General features: G+C 45.4%; 1 protein-coding gene across 3 annotated transcripts in view; it reads left to right on the top strand.

Annotated features, from left to right (window-relative positions):
* NDFIP1 (Nedd4 family interacting protein 1) overlaps positions 1 to 17205 on the top strand; it is a 51505-nt gene extending 34300 nt beyond the window's left edge. For all 3 annotated transcript variants that reach the window (XM_029051399.2, XM_029051398.1, XM_029051400.1), the window contains exons 5-8: positions 4290 to 4414; positions 5832 to 5898; positions 9637 to 9742; positions 15916 to 17205. In XM_029051399.2, coding sequence (XP_028907232.1) covers positions 4290 to 4414; positions 5832 to 5898; positions 9637 to 9740 — 296 coding nt within the window. In that variant the 3' untranslated portion in view covers positions 9741 to 9742; positions 15916 to 17205. The remainder of the gene's footprint in view (positions 1 to 4289; positions 4415 to 5831; positions 5899 to 9636; positions 9743 to 15915) is intronic.
* Positions 17206 to 19045: the final 1840 nt, after the last annotated feature.

The following is a 19045-nucleotide window of genomic DNA, read 5'->3' as shown; positions in this document are numbered from 1 at the left end:
CTAGGCCATGCTGTGGCTACCAACTTTATTGTATCGTACTCTCTCAAGCACTTAGTACAGTAAATTCTTAATAAATAGCACCGATTGATTGATAAGGGCATAGTTGGGGGAGAACTGTTGAGGTGGTAGATGCCAGGGTGAGGGAGAGTTAACCTGGGAAGAGGATAATCAACCAGGGTAGGCCACCTGGAGGAGATGAAATTTCAAAAGGGCTTTGAACTTGAGGAAAAGCTGGAGTCTGCCATATATGAAAGGGGAGGGTAGTCTAGCCAGGAAGAAGGTGACAGGCTAGAGGTCAGAGGTTGGAAGAGGCAGGAGCGAGGAATAAAGAGTGCAAACTAGGGTGTAGAGGATGCGTAAGTAGTGGGGAGAAAACTGGAAATCTGTCTTAAGTTTCTGATTGAAGCACAGAAAAAAATCTTGAAGATTTTTGAAGAGTGGGAAAGCAGGTGCCAAACAATATTTTAAAGGAAAATTGGTTGCAGAGTGAGGTATGGACTAGAGAGGGGAGAAACTGGAGAAGCAGCAAGACCTAATGGGAAGAACACAGATCTGGGAGACAGAGGACCTGGGTTCTAAACCTAACTCTGCCAGTTGCCTGCTGTAGGACCTTGGGTAAGTCATTTAACTTATCTGTGCCTCAGCTTCCTCATCTGTAAAATGGGGATTCAGTAACTGTTCTCCCTCCTTCTACCATGTGGTACAGAAACGACATTATCTAACCTGATTATCTTGTTTCTACTCCAGGGCTTAGTACAGTTCTTTGCGCACAGTAAGTGGCTAACAAATGTCACATTAAGTGCTTCCTATCCATCAAAGACTGTTCTAAGCGCTAGGGTAGGTACAAGTTAATTAGATCAGACACATTCCCTGTTGTGCATGAGGCTCACAGTCTAAGTAGGAGGGGCCACAAGTGTTGAATCCCTATTTTACAGTCGAGGAATCTGAGGCACAGAAAAGTTAAGGGACTTGCCCAAGGTCACACAGCAATGAAGTGGCAGAGCAAGGATTAGAACCCAGGTCCTCTGAGTCCCAGGCCTGTACTCTTTCCACTAGGCTATGCTGCTTCACAGGTATAATTTCCGGAGACTGGGAGACCAGCAAGGAGGCTTCTAGGACAACTGTTTGGACCGGAGTGGTGGCTGTTTGGATCTGCCCTCCACGATGACTACACTGAGGCCCAAACCGATTTCTTCATTCTCCCCACGACTCCCATTACTCGAAGCCCACTGTCCATTTTTGTGCCTGGCCTGGCCTGAGAAGGAGCATGGCCTAATGGAAAGAGCACGGGCCTGGGATAGAGGACTTGGGTTCTAAAAATGACTGCACTGCTTGCCTGCTGGGTAACCTTATGCAAGTCAGCTACTCTCTCTCTGTGCCTCAGTTCCGTCATCTGCAAAATGGGGATTCAATACCCATTCTCCATCCTACTTAGACAGTGAGCCCTATGTGGGATCTATCTTGTATCTACCCCAGCATTGATTTCATATGTCTTGATCAGGAAGAAGTCATTTCACTCAAAGTGAAACAGGAGACAGCGAGGTCAGCCAGCAAGCTGATGCAAGACAGCTCTGATGAGTGCTTAGATTAGAGTGGTAACAGTTTGGGTGGAGAGGAAGAGGCAGAGTCTAAAGATTTTCTGAAGGTAGAACTGACAGGATTCAGTTATATATGGAACCCCCCCCCCCCCAAAAAAAAAAACCAAAAAACTTATTTACAAAGTCTATACCAGTGTATGCATCTGCTTTTCTACGGGACACACTTTGCCAAAGAAGCGGGGGGGTTCATAGCTCTGACTTACCTCCACAGCAAGGGCCGTGACTGTTAATGGAGGCTGAATACATACACAGATTGAATATGAGTATGTCGGAAGAGAGATGAGTCGAGGAGAGTGATGTTGTCTACAGTGATGGGAAAGTCATGGGGAGGGCAGGGTTTGTGTGGGAAGATGAGAAATTTTGATGGAGAGTGGTAGTGGTTTTTGTTAAAGTCTTACTATGTTTCATGCAGTGTACTAAGTGTTAGGATAGATAAAGCATGATCAGGTTGGACGCATCCCTGCCCCACATGGGCTCATGGCCTAAAGAGGAGGGAAAACAAGAATTGAATCCCCATTTTCCAGATGAGGAAACTGAGGCATAGAGAAGTTAAGTGACTTGCCTAAGGCCATACATGACATAGCCAGGATTACAACCCAGATGCCCTGACTCCTAGGCTTATGCTCTTTCTGCTAAGCCGCACAGTTTATTTGTTTTTTTCTTTATGGTATTTATTAAGCCTTTACTATGTGCTAGACACTGTATTAAACGCACGGGTAGCTATCAGGTTGGACACAGTCCATATCCTGCATGGGTCTCACAGTCCTAATCCTCATTTTACAGATGAGGTAATTGAGGCAGAGAGAAGTTAAGGGACTTGCCCAAGGTCACACAGCAGACAAGTGGTAGAACCAGAATTAAAACCCAGGTCTTTCTGGCTCCCAGGCCTATGATCTATCTACTAGGTCACACTGCTTCTCACTGGCAGTTATTGGCAGGACACCCAAGTAATGATGTCCTGAAGGCTGAAGGGAAAGCAGGACTGCAGAGAAGGAGAGGGCAGGGCTGGAGAGTTAGATTTGAGAATCATCCATGTAGAGATGGTAGTTGTAGTCATGGAAGCAAATGAGTTCTCCAAGGGTCTAGATAGAGAATAGATGGTGTAGTGAATAGAGCACAGGCCTGAGAGTCAGAAGGTCATGGGTTCTAATCCCAGCCCCGCCACTTCTCTGCTTCACTTCACTTTGAAGTGAATCACTTCACTTCTCTTTGCCTCAGGTACCTCATCTGTAAAACGGAGATTGAGACTGTGAGCCCCATGGGGGACAGGGACTGTGTCCATCCTGATAAACTTGTGTGCACCCCAAGGCTTAGAACCGTTCTTGGCACACAGTAAGTGCTTAACAAGGACCATAATTATTATAGAAGGGGAGCCAGAACTGAGCCTTGAGGGACTCTTACAGTTAGCATGGGAGAGGCAGAGGAGGACCCCATGAAAGAGACTGGGAAGAACGAGAACTGCACCTTTATGGACAGAGATTGGGGAATCCCTTAAAGATTGGCAGCCATAAGTCAGGCAGAGGGGACCAATTCAGCACTTTCCCAAGTCCTTTACTTAAGCAAGCTGAATTAGCAAAGATGGGGTGGGTAGGGGGACGGAAGCATGGTTGAACTTACCTCTTGCTCAGCCTCTCACCCCACGCCTCCCCTCTTCTCCCCTGTCTGCCACATGGCAAAAGCAACCACCTCACCTGCCCCGCCTCCCCCCAGAACAAGCTTTGAATCAAATGGTATCTATTGAGCGCTTTCTGAATGTAGGGCACTGTACTTAGGTAAGCTTGGGAGAGGACAATTCAGCAGAGTCGGTAGACTCATTCCGTGCCCACTAGGAGCTTACAGTCTTTGATTCCCAAATGTGCCTTAGGGAAGCTCCCGCACTTTCAGGTAATTAGACATATTAACACTTTTAAGTTTAACACTTTTCACTTAACGCTTTTCTTTCATGTGAGTCAGTATCATTATTTATAACCCTGCCTTTGGGTCTCTATAGCACCTTCATATATGCAAACTGATTATTACCCTACCTCTTAAGCTTACTCATCTACTTGGGCCTGTTGGAAAGAGCACAGGCCTGGGAGTCAGAGGACATGGGTTCTATTCCTGGCTCTGCCACACGTCTGCTGAGTGACCTTGGACAAGTCAGTTCACTTCTCTGTGCCTCTGTTACCTCATTTGTAAAATGGGGATTTAAGACTGTGAGCCCCATGGGGGAGAGGGTCTGTGTCCCCCCGATTAGTCGTATGTACCCTAGTGCTTAGAGCAGTGCTTGTCACATAGTAAGTGCTTAACAAATACCATAATTATTATTATTTGTGCAGTTTTCCTTCTTCCTCCTTTCTGTAAGTCATTTTAGTGCCTGGCTCCCCTACTAGTTTGTAAGCTCCTTGAGGGCAAGGGACGACATCTCTTAACTGAATCGTACTCTCCTAAATGCTTAATATATTGCTATGCAAACAGTGGGTGCTCAATAAGTTCTATTGACTTATTGATAGGGGGTCTGGGGAGTAAAATAAGGAATTGGGGTTGATAGACATAGCAAACAAAAAGTTGGACCTGGAACGCACTTTCTCACTGTATGATATCGTGTCCTCGTGAATGTTGCTGAAAGTTGGATGATGTCCCTCTTGGACCTTGAGGAGCAGCGGTTCGTTGGAGCCGAACCCAATAACGGTCTTCTCTTTGCCTTTCCAGTGGCGTTCCTCTTTAACTGGATTGGGTTTTTCCTGTCTTTCTGCCTGACCACCTCAGCTGCAGGCAGATATGGCGCCATTTCAGGGTTTGGCCTGTCTCTGATTAAGTGGATTCTGATCGTCAGGGTAAGTTACACAGGCCAAAAAAGAAAAGGTTGGGATGTATCCTACTTCTTAACTCTTTTCCTTTTAGAGCTAAGCAGGTACCCAGACTGATGTATTTATCTTTTTCTTAAGTCATCTAAGAGTCACATTTGAAAGATACTGTGCCAGAATTTGATACCTGCAGGTGAATTACCTGCTCTTGCCACAGACATGGAAACGAAGTGGCTTCACTTCAGTGAATGATGTGTGTCACTGGGAGTGTTGGGCTTGATAACCATCTCAATCCCTGCCTTACATGGGACTCACAGTCTAAGGAGGTGGGATAACAGGTATCAAATCCCCATTTTATAGATTAGGGAACTTTGGCCCAGAGAAGGTAAGTGACTTGCCGAAGGTCGCCCATCAGACAAGAGGCGGTGCCGGACTTAACATCCAGCTCCCCTGACTCCCAAGCCCATGCTTTTGCCAGCATACTACATTGCTCAAGTAAAAAAAATTCAAAGTCACAGTGCCTGACACATAGTAAAGCGCTTAACCAGTACCATAAAAAAAAAAAAGCTGTAGGCTGATGAACTGACTAAAATTACCCCTGTTGTGGGAAAGTAACTTCTAAGAAATTTGGCATTCAGAGGACTTCAGTGGGTTTTCAGAGAAGCTGTCTATTCAAATTGTATGCCAAGAAGCTAGCTACTCTGAAAAGTTGGAAGTTTCAGTATAATCAAAATTCTGTGCTCTGAAGCATGTAGTAATAATAATACTGGTATTTGATAGTGTTTACTATATGCCAAGCACTGTACTAAGCACTGGGGTAGTTACAGGATAATCAGGTTGGGCACAGTCCATGTTCCATGTGGGGTTCACATTTACTTTACTGAACAGTTTCCAAAACCTCTATATTTGGCAAAATTTCATTAAAACTAGACCCAATCATTTAAAATAAGCTATAAAATCTCTTCTAAAATGTTTTAAACCCATTACCCCAGGGTTATTTCAAGAAAATAAATATATAGATTTCTTGAAATGTATTTTTCTGTGTTTTGAAAAAGTTTAGGCATTATCTTATTGTGGAAATGGAGTATTTTGGAAACTAATTTAGAAACTTAAGAATTCATGAAGTTGTTACCTGCATTGTCATCACAATATTATGGAGTATGGTGATTACTTTTTCTGTTTAAAAAAATAATCAGATTAATGTGTGAGTACTGGGCAGTTAATTATTTTATGATTGGTGCTATAGCTGTATATAATAATTTAGTCAGCCTGAGAATATTTATATGTACATACCAACAATTAATTCACGATTGCCAATCCTGGTAGCAGATCCCACTTTCAAACTGTACTTTTGAATCTCATTAACGCCCTTGCATTCATGTGTGGAATTTAATCCGTAATATGAAACTGTTTAAAACCACTTTTTTTTGTGTGTGTGTATTTTCAGTTTTCCACCTATTTCCCGGGTTACTTTGATGGGCAGTACTGGCTCTGGTGGGTTTTCCTCGTTTTAGGTAAGTGCTCGTGAAGGGGAAATCAAAGCAGAAGGATTGCAGGGGGGTTGGTTTTCAAATAAAATTGGATGAAAGTGAAAAATGTGTTTTTAACATGTACGGGCTGAGGATCATGTGTAATGCCAGGCATGTGGCTTGACTGGTGATGTCATGGGCTTGTCTTGGGGCCACGCCCTCCTTTTCCTCTCCACCTTCCACAGGAAACTTTCCCACTGCCCCCTCCCTGGAATACTCCCCCCCGCCCCCACACCTTCTCCCCCAGTCAGTCATATTTGAGTGCTTACTGTACTAAGCACTTGGGAGAGTATAATATAACAGTAAACAGACACATTCCCTGCCCACAGCGAGTTGACAGTCCAAAGGGGGAAACAGACATTAGTATAAATAAATAGTAGATTAATGTCCATAAGGGCTGTGGGGCTGGGAGCAGGGAATGAATAAATGGAACAAGTCAGGGTGATGCAGAAGGGTGTGGGAGATGATTAAAGGAGGGCTTAGTTAAGGAAAGCCTCTTGATGGAGGTGTGCCTACAGTAAGTTTTTGCTTATTGAAAATCCCACCCCAGCTCTCATCCCGCGGAAGTGGGCGGGAAGGAGAAGGGAACAAGCAGGCCACTGTCTCCTCCTTCACCTTGGAAACAGGAAACAGCGCAGTCTTCGGATTCGGGGCCAGGGAGGAAAGTGGCCGTCAGGATCTGACTGGCTGGATGGCTAGCAAGGGGACTCCTGGGGGCTTGCCCTGCTGCCTCCTCAAGTTCCTCATTAATAATAATGATGGTATTTGTTAAGCGCTTACTGTGTGCCAAGCACTGTTCTAATAATGCCCATCCTCACCTCGGGGCGGTGCTACCCGCTCAGAGCCGTGTCGGGCTCGCTACGGGAGCAGTCGGGGCTGTTGGCCCACTGCTTCTCTGGCCAGTGCAGAGTCTAGTGCAGCTGTGGCAAAACTGGCACTTGGGGGCTTGTTCTGCCCCCCGCCCCCCAGTCCCTTATTTGTTCCCACCTCCATCTCAGTGCCCCCCGCCCAGAGCCCTGCCCGGTTCTCTGAGGGAGCCCATCACCTCTCTGGCCAGCTCCAAGTGTTGGACAGCTGTGGCAGAGCAAGGTTTACGCTTCCCAGTTGTTCCGACTGGAATGCCCCTTCTGGCATTTTTTTTCCTCCACTAGAACCCAGAGCCCGTGAGTTGCAGTTTCCTTCCCCACTGAGTTACTACGAGCCATGGGGGCACTCCGAGGATGCCATTAATAATAATAATAATTATGGTGTTTGTTAAGCACTTACTATGTGCCAAGCACTGTTCTAAGCACTAGGGTAGATACAAGGTAAGCAGGTTGTCCCACGTGGGGCTCACAGTCTTAATCCCCATTCTACAGATGAGGTAACTGAGGCACAGAGAAGCTAAGTGACTTGCCCAGAGTCACCCAGCTGACAAGTGGCGGAGTCGGGTTTAGAACCCACGATCGACTCCCAAGCCCCTGCTCTTTCCACTAAGCCACGCTCCTGGGGTTCAGGGCTGAAAGAAGGCCTTGGGTTTGCAGTCTAAACCGGAGAATGTTTGGCCCTGTGCCCACCCAACCCCTCGGGCAGTATTTCTTGTGTTACTAGTCAGGTGAATTGGATTTCATACTCTTAATAGAAGTGCTCATGGCGAGTTCTCATTCCCGAGAAGTTCTGTGCCCGGAAATTGAGTGCCTTGGGCCGACTCAGTAATGATCCTTTCTCTGTTTTTTTGTGGGGTTTTGTTTTTTTTTTAGTTTGTTTTTAAATGTGTCAGGGACTGTACTAAGCACTGGGTTAAGTACAAGCTAATCAGGTTGGTTACTGTCCCTGTCCCACGTAGGATTCACAATCTTAATCCCTGTTTTACAGGTCAGGTAACTGGGGGACGGAGAAGTGAAGTGACTTGCCTTAGACCACACAGTTGATGTGGTGGAGCCGGGATTAAAATCCGGATCTTTCTGACTCCCAGTCCTGTGCTCTATCCACTAGGCCACACTGCTTCTCTCTGTTGCTAGCCAGTAGAGGGAAGGCTGGGTCGAGTGCAGCGGAGAGCGTTTCGTTAGAGAACGCCGGGACCCTGTCCAATAGTTCACCAGGAATCCGTGAGAACAGAAGTGAAATTATCCAAGTGTTTCAAACTGCCTTGGGCCTGGCTGGGAGGGATTGAACCAGCTCATGGAGCTCTGGCAATGGACACGTGCCATTAGGAGAATCTCCTCCATTTTGTTGATAGAACAAATCTACCAACTTTGTAGCACTTTCCCAAGTTCTTAGTACTTAGTGTCCTGCACATGGTAAGCTCTCAATGGAGAAGCAGCATGGTATAGTGGAAAGAGCCCGAGCCTGGGAGTCAGAAGGTCATGGTTCTCATCCCAGATCTGCCACTTGTCTGCTGTGTGGACTTGGGCAAGTCAATTCACTTCTCTGGGCCTCGGTTACCTCATCTGTAATAAGGAGATTGAGTCTGTAAACCCTACGTGGGACAGGGACTCTGTCCACCCCGATATGCTGTGTCTACCCCGGTGCTTAGTACAGTGCCTGGCACATAGTAAGCGCTGAACAAATATCACAATTACTATTATCATTAATGCAGTCAATTTTTTTTTTTGCACTTTATTTTAGCCACTGACACCCACTGTAAGTGCGAAAGTAAACACTTTCTCGACTCACCTGGCGGAAGAGCTGCCCCTGTGGCTTTTTCCAGCAATGGGGGCATGAGTCTGTGTAGATTTTGTGGCTCCTTGCTGGCTTATAAATAAAGAAAAATGGATAAATTATGATATTAAGGGCTACTATATACCAAGCATTGTTCTAAGCTCTGGGGTATGTACAAGATAAGAAGATTGGATAACAGTCCCCAAACCATATGGGGCTCACAGTCTGAATAGAGGGAGAAGGAGTATTTTACCCCCATTGTATATATGTGAAAACTAAGGCACGGAGTAGTAAAATGACTTACCCAAGTTACGCAACAGGCAGCCAGCAGAACTGGGATTAGAACCCAGGTCTTGCGACTCCCAGCCCTGTACTCTTTCCACTAGGCCATGCTGCTTTGCATTATGTTACTGAACTGAATTAGGGTCAGGTTTGTATAGCACAGAATTTGTCTTGTTTATAAGAGAAAGCTTCGGAAATTCTGGTTAATTAAGTGATAGTGTGGATTTGTGTTTTTGTTGAAAAGGGTGAAGGGGGTCTGCCATCTGCTGGACATTATCAGTGTTGCGCAGGTCAAAATTGTCCGTTGTTTGACGATATGTTTCTACCGAAAAAAAAACATGTAGTATACTTTTATCAGGATTATTAATTTTGAAAATTTAAAATTTCTTAAAATTTGGACAGTGACAATTGGTAGGATTTGGGGTGTGAGGCCTATTCTAGTATGAATCTTCACACCCTCCAGCCTTGCTACTCTCTGGGAGCGGTGGATGTCAGAGGTAAGCATAAATTCAAAAGGTTTTGGCTTAAAAGTTGGCCCTAAGGTTCTTTACTTGGTTTGTATATTGGAGCTTCAGGTGAAGAGGCCTTTGGAAACGTAGAAAAATAGAATGTATATCATGGCCATTTTTGACAGAAAATTTGTAAGATACTTTTTTTATTGTCCAGTCTTCTTGGTCATGGTTAAGGCTCTTAGGTCATCACAAAAATGAACAGATTGGGGTTTAAATCTGTGATAAGTAACAGTCATAATATATGGATTAAAGCCATAATGACCCTCTGCTTTTTTTATTTTTTAATCAGGCTTTCTCCTGTTTCTCAGAGGATTTATCAATTATGCAAAGGTTCGGAAGATGCCAGACACCTTTTCAACTCTTCCCAGGACCAGAGTTCTCTTTATATACTAAAGGTAACTCTCCTCTTAGCCACCTTACTAACCCTCCTGGGACAGACTGTTTTGTAGTTCTGGGTACAGGACATGGCTGTCCCGGGGCATTCTACTGGGTGCTTACTGTGTTTAGGGGAAACAATTCACACCTAGAAATGAGTGATTCCTTGGGACTGTGGAGAAAAGCATCATGGCCTAGTTGACGGAGCGCTGGCCTGAGAGTCAGAAAGACCTGGGTTCTAGTCCCAGCTCCCCCACTTGTCGCTTTGAGACCTTGGGCAACTCACTTCACTTCTCTGGACCTCAGTTCCGTCATCTGTAAAATGGAGATTAGGACTCTGAGCCCCATGTGGGACAAGGACTGTGCCCAACCTGATTAGCTTGTATCTACACCAGTGTTTAGTACAGTGCCTGGCACATAGTAAGCACTTAACAAATACCAAAAAAAGAAAAAACACATTGAAAAACCAAGCAGGTGGTGATGATGGTCATAACTGTGGTATTTAAGTGCTTACTGTGGACCAAGCACTGGACTAAGCACAAGGTAATCTGGATGGACACGGCCCCTGTCCCTCAAGGGACTAACAGTCTAAGTAGGAGGGAGAACAAGTAGTGAATCCCCATTTTACAGATAAGGAAACTGAGGCCCAGATTAATGAACTAATTTGACCATGGTCCCCCAACAGGCAAGTGGGAGAGCTGGGTTTAGGACACAGACCCCTGACTCCCAAACCCGTGCTTTTTCTCTAGGCCACGTTGCTTCTAACTTTGGGAGCCCAGAAGCGACGCATTTCCTATCATGGCCAACCCAGGCTAAGTCAATCTCAAGGAGGTTTCCCCTCTCCCATTTCTCTGAGGAGAACCCCCACCAATCTGACCTCTCTCCCTGGTCTATTCTTTAGTGGGGAGGCTTGGGCAGGGAGGCTTTAAGCTCCTCAAGGGCAGAGGTCACATTTGCCTGGAAAAGCTTGTGCTCTCCCAAGCACTTAGTACAGTGCTCTGCACACAGTAGGTGCTCAGTAAATCCTATCGATTAATATGGAGCAGAGAGGACAGATGGATGCCTACTTTCCTGTATTGTGCTGGACCCCGATCTCAGCCCTAAGGAAGAGGGGGTGGATCCAGAGACAACCAGAAGTGGGAGCCCCGTAATAGGGGGAGGAATAAAATGATGACTCTAATGAGGGCTGTGTGACCTTAGGCAAGTCCCTTACATGTCTCTGTGCCTCAAGTCACTCCTCTGTCAAAGGAAGATAAAAACTGTGGAACGTGGACTGTGTCCAACTTGGTTATTTTGTATCTCCCCAGCATGTAGTACAGTGCCTGACACATAGTAACTGTTTAATAATAATGTTGGTATTTGTTAAGCGCTTACTATGTGCAGAGCACTGTTCTAAGCACTGGGGGAGATACAGGGTCATCAGGTTGTCCCACATGGGGCTCACAGTCTTCATCCCCATTTTACAGAGGAGGGAACTGAGACACAGAGGAGTGAAGTGACTTGCCCTAAGGCACACGGCTGACAAGCGACAGAGCTGGGATTTGAACCCATGACCTCTGAGTCCCCAGCCCGGGCTCTTTCCACTGAGCCATGCTAACTGTTTAACAAATACCATTAAAAAAAACAAAAACCAAAACAGAAGCTGCCCTTTTTTCTGTCTGGTGGCCCATGGAAGAGAGTGCTAGCCCTCAACCTGCCCACTGATTCCTCCCATATAAAATTGGCAGGGAACTGGGGGTCATTGGGAGGAAACCTCGAAATAGAAATTTAGGTGGGTGTCACGGGTGGGCCCAGGTCTCCCTGCCACTTGGCCAGGGAAGACAAAGTTGAATCACCGAGTCGGTCTCTGGAACTTTGGTGTCTAGACAGGACTTGTGTGGTCCTGAGGGACAAAAGACTTTGGGCAGTCACTTGACTTCTCTGTGCCTCAGTTACCTCATCTGGAAAATGGGAATTAAGACTGTGAACCCATTAGGGACAGGGGCTTTGTCCAACCTGATTACCTTGTATCTACCCCAGCCCTTAGACCAGTGCTTGGCATATAGTAAGCACTTATTTTATTGTGATTATTGTAATTATCATTATTACATCCAGCGCTGGCCTGGTTGGGATCAGAGGAGATAGGAGGGAGGAGAAGGAGAAGGAGGCAGCCCTCCCTTTGCCCCCTTTACTTCCTCTTCCCTTCCTCTTTCTCCTTTTCTTCTGATGTTCCCTCTTCCGCATCCCACCCCCATGCTTAAATAAAGCTACTGCCTCTGGGCTCACAACATCCCAGCTTCACTCCTGTTCCTGGGTCCTCCTCCTCAGTGGCTTTCTTCCCCTTCACTGGATCAAAGGAAAGTGTATTTCTCCAAGTTACTGCTGGGTTGATTTCAGTGTGCTATATTAAAGTCAAAAAGCAACTGAAATTTCTAGCAAAATGTGATGCCAACAAAGAGGAGACCAAGGGATTGTCGTCATAGTGGGCATGCTCTCTGAGCTCATGCCATCGAACCGTATCCTCTGTTCAAGTGGGATTGATTGTTGCATTTCCAGAATAGGTCGGAGGTCATTCCCCACACCTTACCCCCGTCCCAAAAGGGCCACCTCATCCCAAAAGGGCCAGGTTCCTGTCAGGGGATTTTAATACAATGGTATTTGTTAAGCACTTACTTTGTGTCAAGCACTGTTCTAAGCACTGGGGTAGATAGAAGCTAAGCAGGTTGAATAAAGTCCCTGTCCCACGTGGGGTTCACAAGTCTTAATCCCCATTTTACAGAAGAACTAACTGAGGCTCAGAGAAGTGAAGTGGCTTATTTAAAGTCACAAAGCAGATAAGTGGCGGAGCTCACTCAGGTCCTTCTGACTCTCTGGCCCCAGTGCCTGCGCTCCTCCATAAAGACACAGTCTGTCAGTCAGTCATTTATTGAGCGCTTACAGTGTGCAGAGCACTGTACTAAGCGGTTGGGATAGTACAATACCACAGTAAACAGATACATTCCCTGTCCACATTGAACTTAAATCAGCTTCAGGTGGCTCAAAGGTGAAATCCACCCTTGGGCCACCTGTCCGGTTGACCCTAAGTGGATCTTTAGCACTCACCCGACTTTGACGTGAGAATCGAGTGTCGCCAACTCGAGGGAGCTAAAGCAGGAAGACGTGAACCCCGGAGCAGAGCTGTGAAGTGGCTTTCTGGACTGTGTCATTCACTCCTGCAAACAAGAATGTTTTGACAGTAGTACTTATTTCATCACTTTCCATGTAGTAATGGAAACTGACAAAACACGAACTTATTTGGACTGTGATGGCAGAGATTGAAAATTCTGGGGCCGCATTGCCAAATTCAAATTTGGCATCCATCCTCCGGTTATTTGTTTCATTTATTTTCTTCCTCCCGCACCTTTTATCAAGCTCAGCTTCCTCTCTGTCACCGAGTTCCTGGCTTCTGTCAGTCCTTCTGTGTTCTTTTTTTTTGATACTTCTTGTCGCGCCTTTCCTCTTTAGAAACAAAAGTAGCCTCGTCCCATTGACTCCATCTGGGAGGTTTCGAAACCTGGCTCTATTGGATTGCTTTTGCCAGAGCCTTCTTTTCAAAATAAGTGTCCGAAAGCTATGAAAAATGCTGACCCTTGAGGAAAGGAAAATGTCAGTTTCTCCGGCAAGCCCCCGAGATCCCATCCCACTCAAGTTCCGGTATCTGTTTCTGGCCTGTCTGGCCAAGTGGTGTAGAGAGGAGCTTTACTGAAAGGGCTTCTTGTAGCCTTTCCTGCGTTGTGAAGGCTTGAGAAACAAAGCCTCATCCTTGTATCAGAGGAACCTGCCACCGGATGAGTGTTGTATCATGTCTTCTGGCTCTATTAAGAGCCAGACCAGAATTGTTGCCCAAAAAGTAGGGAGTTGTAATTTCCCTTAATTTGGAGATGTTCCATTGTCGTGTGCGAAGCCAAAGATTTAAAAATATCAGGGTGTATTTGCTTGAAAAACCTAAAGGATCTTCGGAGACTGTGTTTGAATAATGATTGTGTTTATGAAGCGCTTGCAAGGTGCCGAGCACACCATGCTAAGCACTGGGGAAATAATAATAATGATGGAGTTTGCTAAGTGCTTACTATGTGCCAAGCACTGTACTAAGCACTGGGGTAGATACCAGCAAATCAGGTTGGACACAGTCCCTGTCCCAAGTGGGACTCACAATCTCAATCGCCATTTTACAGATGAGGTAACTGAGGCACAGGGGAAGCAGCGTGGCTCAGTGGAAAGAACCTGGACTTCGGAGTCGGAGGTCATGGGTTCAATTCCCGGCTCTGCCACTTGTCAGCTGTGTGACTGTGGGCAAGTCACTTCACTTCTCTGTGCCTCAGTTATCTCATCTGTAAAATGGGGATTAACTGTGAGCCTCTTGTGGGACAACCTGATTACCCTGTATCTACCCCAGCGCTTAGAACAGTGTTCTGCACATAGTAAGCGCTTAACAAATACCAACATTATTATTATTATTATTAATTGATTTATTCAAGGTCACACAGACCTGTGGCAGAGGCAGAATTAGAACCCATGACCTTCCAACTAATACTGTTTTTAGCCTCAGGAGACAAGTTGTTCTTTCAAATTCCTAGCTAGCAATTGTCCTTTCCCTTCTTGCCCCTCCTTTTTAATGAGTTTTCAGCCAAGCCTTGCCTCATTTAAATGAGAAATAAAGACTTGTAAACCAAACCACCATCTCTTGTACCTAATTTGTATCTTAATCTTCTCAAATTCTTTGTTCTGCCTACATGGTGTTCAGTTACACAGAGCAGTTGCAGAAGTTTGGTGTGGGCCATCAGGGGTGCCTAGTAATATCAATCCACTCCACTAGTACTTTAATTTCTTGGTGAAGTTGTCCATCTTTTTTTTTTTTAATGGTATTTGTTAAGCGCTTTCTGTGTGCCAAGAACTGTACTAAACAGTGGGGTAGATACAAGCTAATCACTTGTCCCCATTTTACAGATGAGGTAACTCAGGCACAGATAGGTGAAGTGACTTGCCCATGGTCACACAGCAGACATACGGCGGAGCCGGGATTAGAACCCAGGTCATTCTGACTCCCGGGCCAATACTCGATCCGCTAGGCCACGCTGCTTGGTGACTGGACTAAGGCCCATCTTTGTTTATAGTGGGAGATTCCCATCAGTGTCTGCATTATCGTGGTTGGAAATCTTCCTTTCCTCCAAATCAGCATGGTCAAGCGAGTAGTGTGAAAAATTGGGAGAAGGCAGGGCTGCCTAGTGGAAAGTGTTTGGGACTGGGAGTCAGGAGACCAGAGTTAGTCAGCCAGTCAGTCCTTTTTAATGAGTACTTATTGTGTGCAGAGCACTGTACTAAGCGCTCGGGAGAATACAGTATTGCAGTAAACAGACAAATTCCCTGCCCACAATGAGCTTACAGTCTAGAATTGTAGTTGGGCCTCTTTGCTTGATTTGTGGCTTGGGCAAGTCACTTTTTTTCTGGTATTTGTTAAGCTCTTACTATGTTTCAGGCACTGTACTAACCACTGGGGTAGATACCAGCTAATCAGGTTGGACACAGTCCAACCTTCCCACACAGGGCTCACATTTTAACTCCTATTTTACAGATGAGGTAACTGAGGAATAGAGAAGTAAGTGATTTGCCCAAGGTCACACTGCAGACAAGTGGCAGAGCTGGGATTAGAACCCAGGTCCTCTGACTCCCAGGCCCATGCTCTTTCCACTAGGCCACATTTAGCTTCTATGTGCCTCGCTGTCCTCATCTGAAAATGGGGAATAGATATATGCCTTTCTCACGAGTGGGCACGATTCCAGTCTCAATGTAGTTATTTTAATTGACCCAAGAGCTTTCCGCCGACCTTGGCACATAGTAAGTGCCTTATTCCATCATTAACACTTTTAGTCATTTGCTAAATGTTCTGTTTATTGCATTTGGGGTCTTAAGAAAGACGCTACCTACCTCAGGGAGCTTGGGAGAAGGCAAATTTTCCCGTTCTGCTCGTCACAATTGTGGAAGCTTGATTAAATGAAAAGAGTAAGGCGTCCTACGTGAAACAGTTGACTGGTGTGACATCAGTGCAGTTCTATAGCTCTGCGGCCATGCATTTCATCGGCCTCCAAACATCCTGCGTTCTTTTGTGGACTACATCCTTCTGAGCCAAAATAACAATCTAACTATAGTTTCAATATTCAATATCCTTCTCCGACAGATGTTTTCTGGCAAATGCCTTCCTGCCTTGACGAATTCCCCCCAAGAAGCAACAGGACACGGGCAGGAAGTGAATCAAGATTCTGCACCCAGAAGAATAAATAAATCACCTGCTTTAAAAAAATAAAGGAAGTACTGTTGAAGAAGAACATCTCTCCCTATCTCGCTGTCTCTCTCTCTCTCTCTTTCCCTCTGTCTCTTTCTAGGTGTAAAATTTTAATAGTTACTGCAGAAATCTGTAATCATTAAATCATTAGTGGCTAATGTTTGAGGAAGCTATCTCGCAATCCAGTCTGTGATGTACTAATTAATGCCTTATACAGTATATTGTTTGTAGTCATTTAAATGGCATGAGCAGAGCTCCTGGTAGTCAGTAGGGGGCGGGCTTGCTTTATTTCATTCTCCATCTTCCAGTGAATTGGGGATTCGATATTTGAGTGTAAGATATGTTTCAATGCTGGCCATTTTGGAAGGGGTGTTCTCAAAAGTCGGAAAACCTTTCGTTACGACTGCATTTCTGCCCGTGAGATGTTTTGGCCGTTGAAAATAAATCAATCCAGACCGGTGTGCCGCGTCTGCCCCCGGAAGCAGAATCAGGGCAAAAATCCAGCAGGTAAAGTCAGGCCCGGGCCTTCTTACTGGGAAGGAAGCACGAAAGTCGTTTCTGAGAGTTGTTCGTGTAAGGTTTGCAGCGTTCTAACTTCCGGCTTGTGAATTTCAGAAGCGTTTTCACGCGGTGCAGGGGTGGCAACAGTGACAGAGATCACAGAATTACTCAGTGTCACTCTTTCGATCTCTCTCTCAAAACCGTCTCTGTTGTGGTTGTCGTTGGGCAAGAAGGGGTGCCGGGACAGGAACCAAAAAGGGGAATTGGTTTGGGGACTTTTGAGGTGATCCCTAACAAAACCGAACCGCAGTTCTTGCTTTTCTAAGGTGTTTGCAGATGATCCCTCAAAGAACTGAACTATTTGCCTTTAAAATGTGTTAGCAGGAACTCTAAGATGTGGTTACAAGTGTCGACTGATGTGCACTTTTGTGCTTTCTGCCAAGTGGTAATTCACTTTGGAGTTTTACTATGTTAAAACTGTAAATATAGCAGAACGTGAATAAATGTCACTTATGGTAGCAGTTTTTTCTGTAGATTAGTGTTTAATTGAGAATCCACACTTTCTTGGTTGTAGCGACTGAAGACTCAACATTGCCAGCCTGCGTGTATCACTTTGAAAAAGGATTCAGGAATTGTAAAACTTTGGATGGCAAAACTCTCTTTATAAATCTTCATTTTTCCTGATCTCTAGTGTCGTCTCTTCCACGTCCCTCCAGGCGTTCCGTTTTGGGTTGTATAGGACGAGTGGCTTTAACTGTCCAGAGTGAGAACTGCAAATCTACAGGCAGTAGGTTTTTTGTATGTTTTTTGTTGGTAGTATTTGGAAGTATTTTTTTTCCCCTGCTGATTGAACATAAGTAATGTGAGTGCGTGTGTGTGCGCGCGCACGCACATCAGGGAGAAAGATGCGAGTGATCTTTCAGGACAAAATAGAGGCCCCTCAAATCCCATTTGCTGAAACATGGCTGACTAGCCTCTTGTGTATTCTTTGGGACCTTGGGCCTTGTTTGGCTTTGGGGATCGGAAGAAATGGAATAGTTGGCATTCCTTCTCCTCTTCATTTGGGGGGCTCGCACACTTTGGACAAACAGAAACCCACACTGGACATCCTTGAAGAACACTCATTCTGGTCCCGGTTTCACTCTTCTGAAGAAAAGAAAGAAGAACAGAAACCTGGTGTTCTTTGACCTGTTTACAAATTGGAAATGGTTTTTCAAAAGGGGCCCTTGCTTGGAATTAAATCAGTCAATGGTATTTGAATATTCAGTCAATTTTTGAACCTATACTGTATGTGTAGAGCACTGTACTAAGCGCTTGGGAAGTTTTCAGTGTTGTTGGTTGACGTGAATCTTGTCCACAAGGGCCCTGTTGGCCCACTGCACAGATTTGATACTCTAAACTCTGTATTTCCTCCCAGCGAGTTCTCTTTATTGTACTCTCCCAAGTGCTTACCACAGTGCTCTGCACATTGTTAGCTCCTGATAGAGAAGCAGCATGACCTAGTGGATAGAGTTCGGGCCTGAGAGATGGACCTGCATTCTAATCCCGGATCTGCCACTTACCTGCTGTGTGACCCTGGGCGAGTCTCTGTGCCTCAGTTACCTCATCTTCAAAATGGGATTGCGACTTTGAGCCCCCTGGGGGATAGGGACTGTGATCAACCCAAATTGCTTGTATCCACCTCAGTGCTTAGTGCAGTGCCTGGAACATGGTAAGCACTTAACAAATACCATTAAAAACAAAACCACCACCATTATTTTATGTCATCTAAATACTTCTTTGATTAATCACTCAATGGTAATTACTGAGCACTTACTACGAGCAGAGCACTCAACTAGGCACTTGGGAGAGTACAATACAACAGTGTTAGCAGATATTGTTCCCTGACCATAACGAGTTTACCGTCTCGAGATGAGCTTACACCCACAAACTAGGGTACAGTCTCGAGACTTGATTTCTTTCCTCTGAAGATCTGAAATCAGCTTTGGGGATTGACTTCCTTCATGTGAAATAAGGTATTTTTGACAAGCGAAACTGAGTCCCATGAATGAAGTTACTTCATTTAGTCATATTTATTGAGCACCGCCCATGTGCAGAACACTGTACTAAGCACTTGGGAGAGTATAATAGAACAATAAACAGACCTCTTCTGTGCCCACAACAGGCTTACAGTCAGAGGGTGACTCAAGTCAGCAAATGAGTTGGTGGCAGAAGTGGACTTCTCATTAACAGATGAATCTCGAGTCAAGTTCTGTCAGCATTCCAGAGGGGTGATCTGTCCCTGGGTTATCGTTTAGTTATCTGCGGGTCATTGGGCTAAATGTTGCCCCCAGACTGGCAGAGGCTGCTCCCTTGGGATGTGCTGGAAATTTTATTTTAAAGGAAATGACCTTCCCTCACAGCCCTCTTTGAGCCTCTGTGAGGCCTTGTGGATCTGTGACCTTTAGATATTTGCTGGTCATCCCACCGTCTACCCCACAGCTCTTATGTCTGGTCTTATGCTGTCGAGTTGTCTCCGACCCAT

This window comes from Ornithorhynchus anatinus, chromosome X1 (assembly GCF_004115215.2).
Source record: "Ornithorhynchus anatinus isolate Pmale09 chromosome X1, mOrnAna1.pri.v4, whole genome shotgun sequence".
In the NCBI taxonomy this organism is placed as follows: Eukaryota; Metazoa; Chordata; class Mammalia; order Monotremata; family Ornithorhynchidae; genus Ornithorhynchus; species Ornithorhynchus anatinus.
The sequence above is the reverse complement of the archived record's forward strand: the minus strand, read 5'-3'. Positions and strand labels throughout refer to the sequence as shown.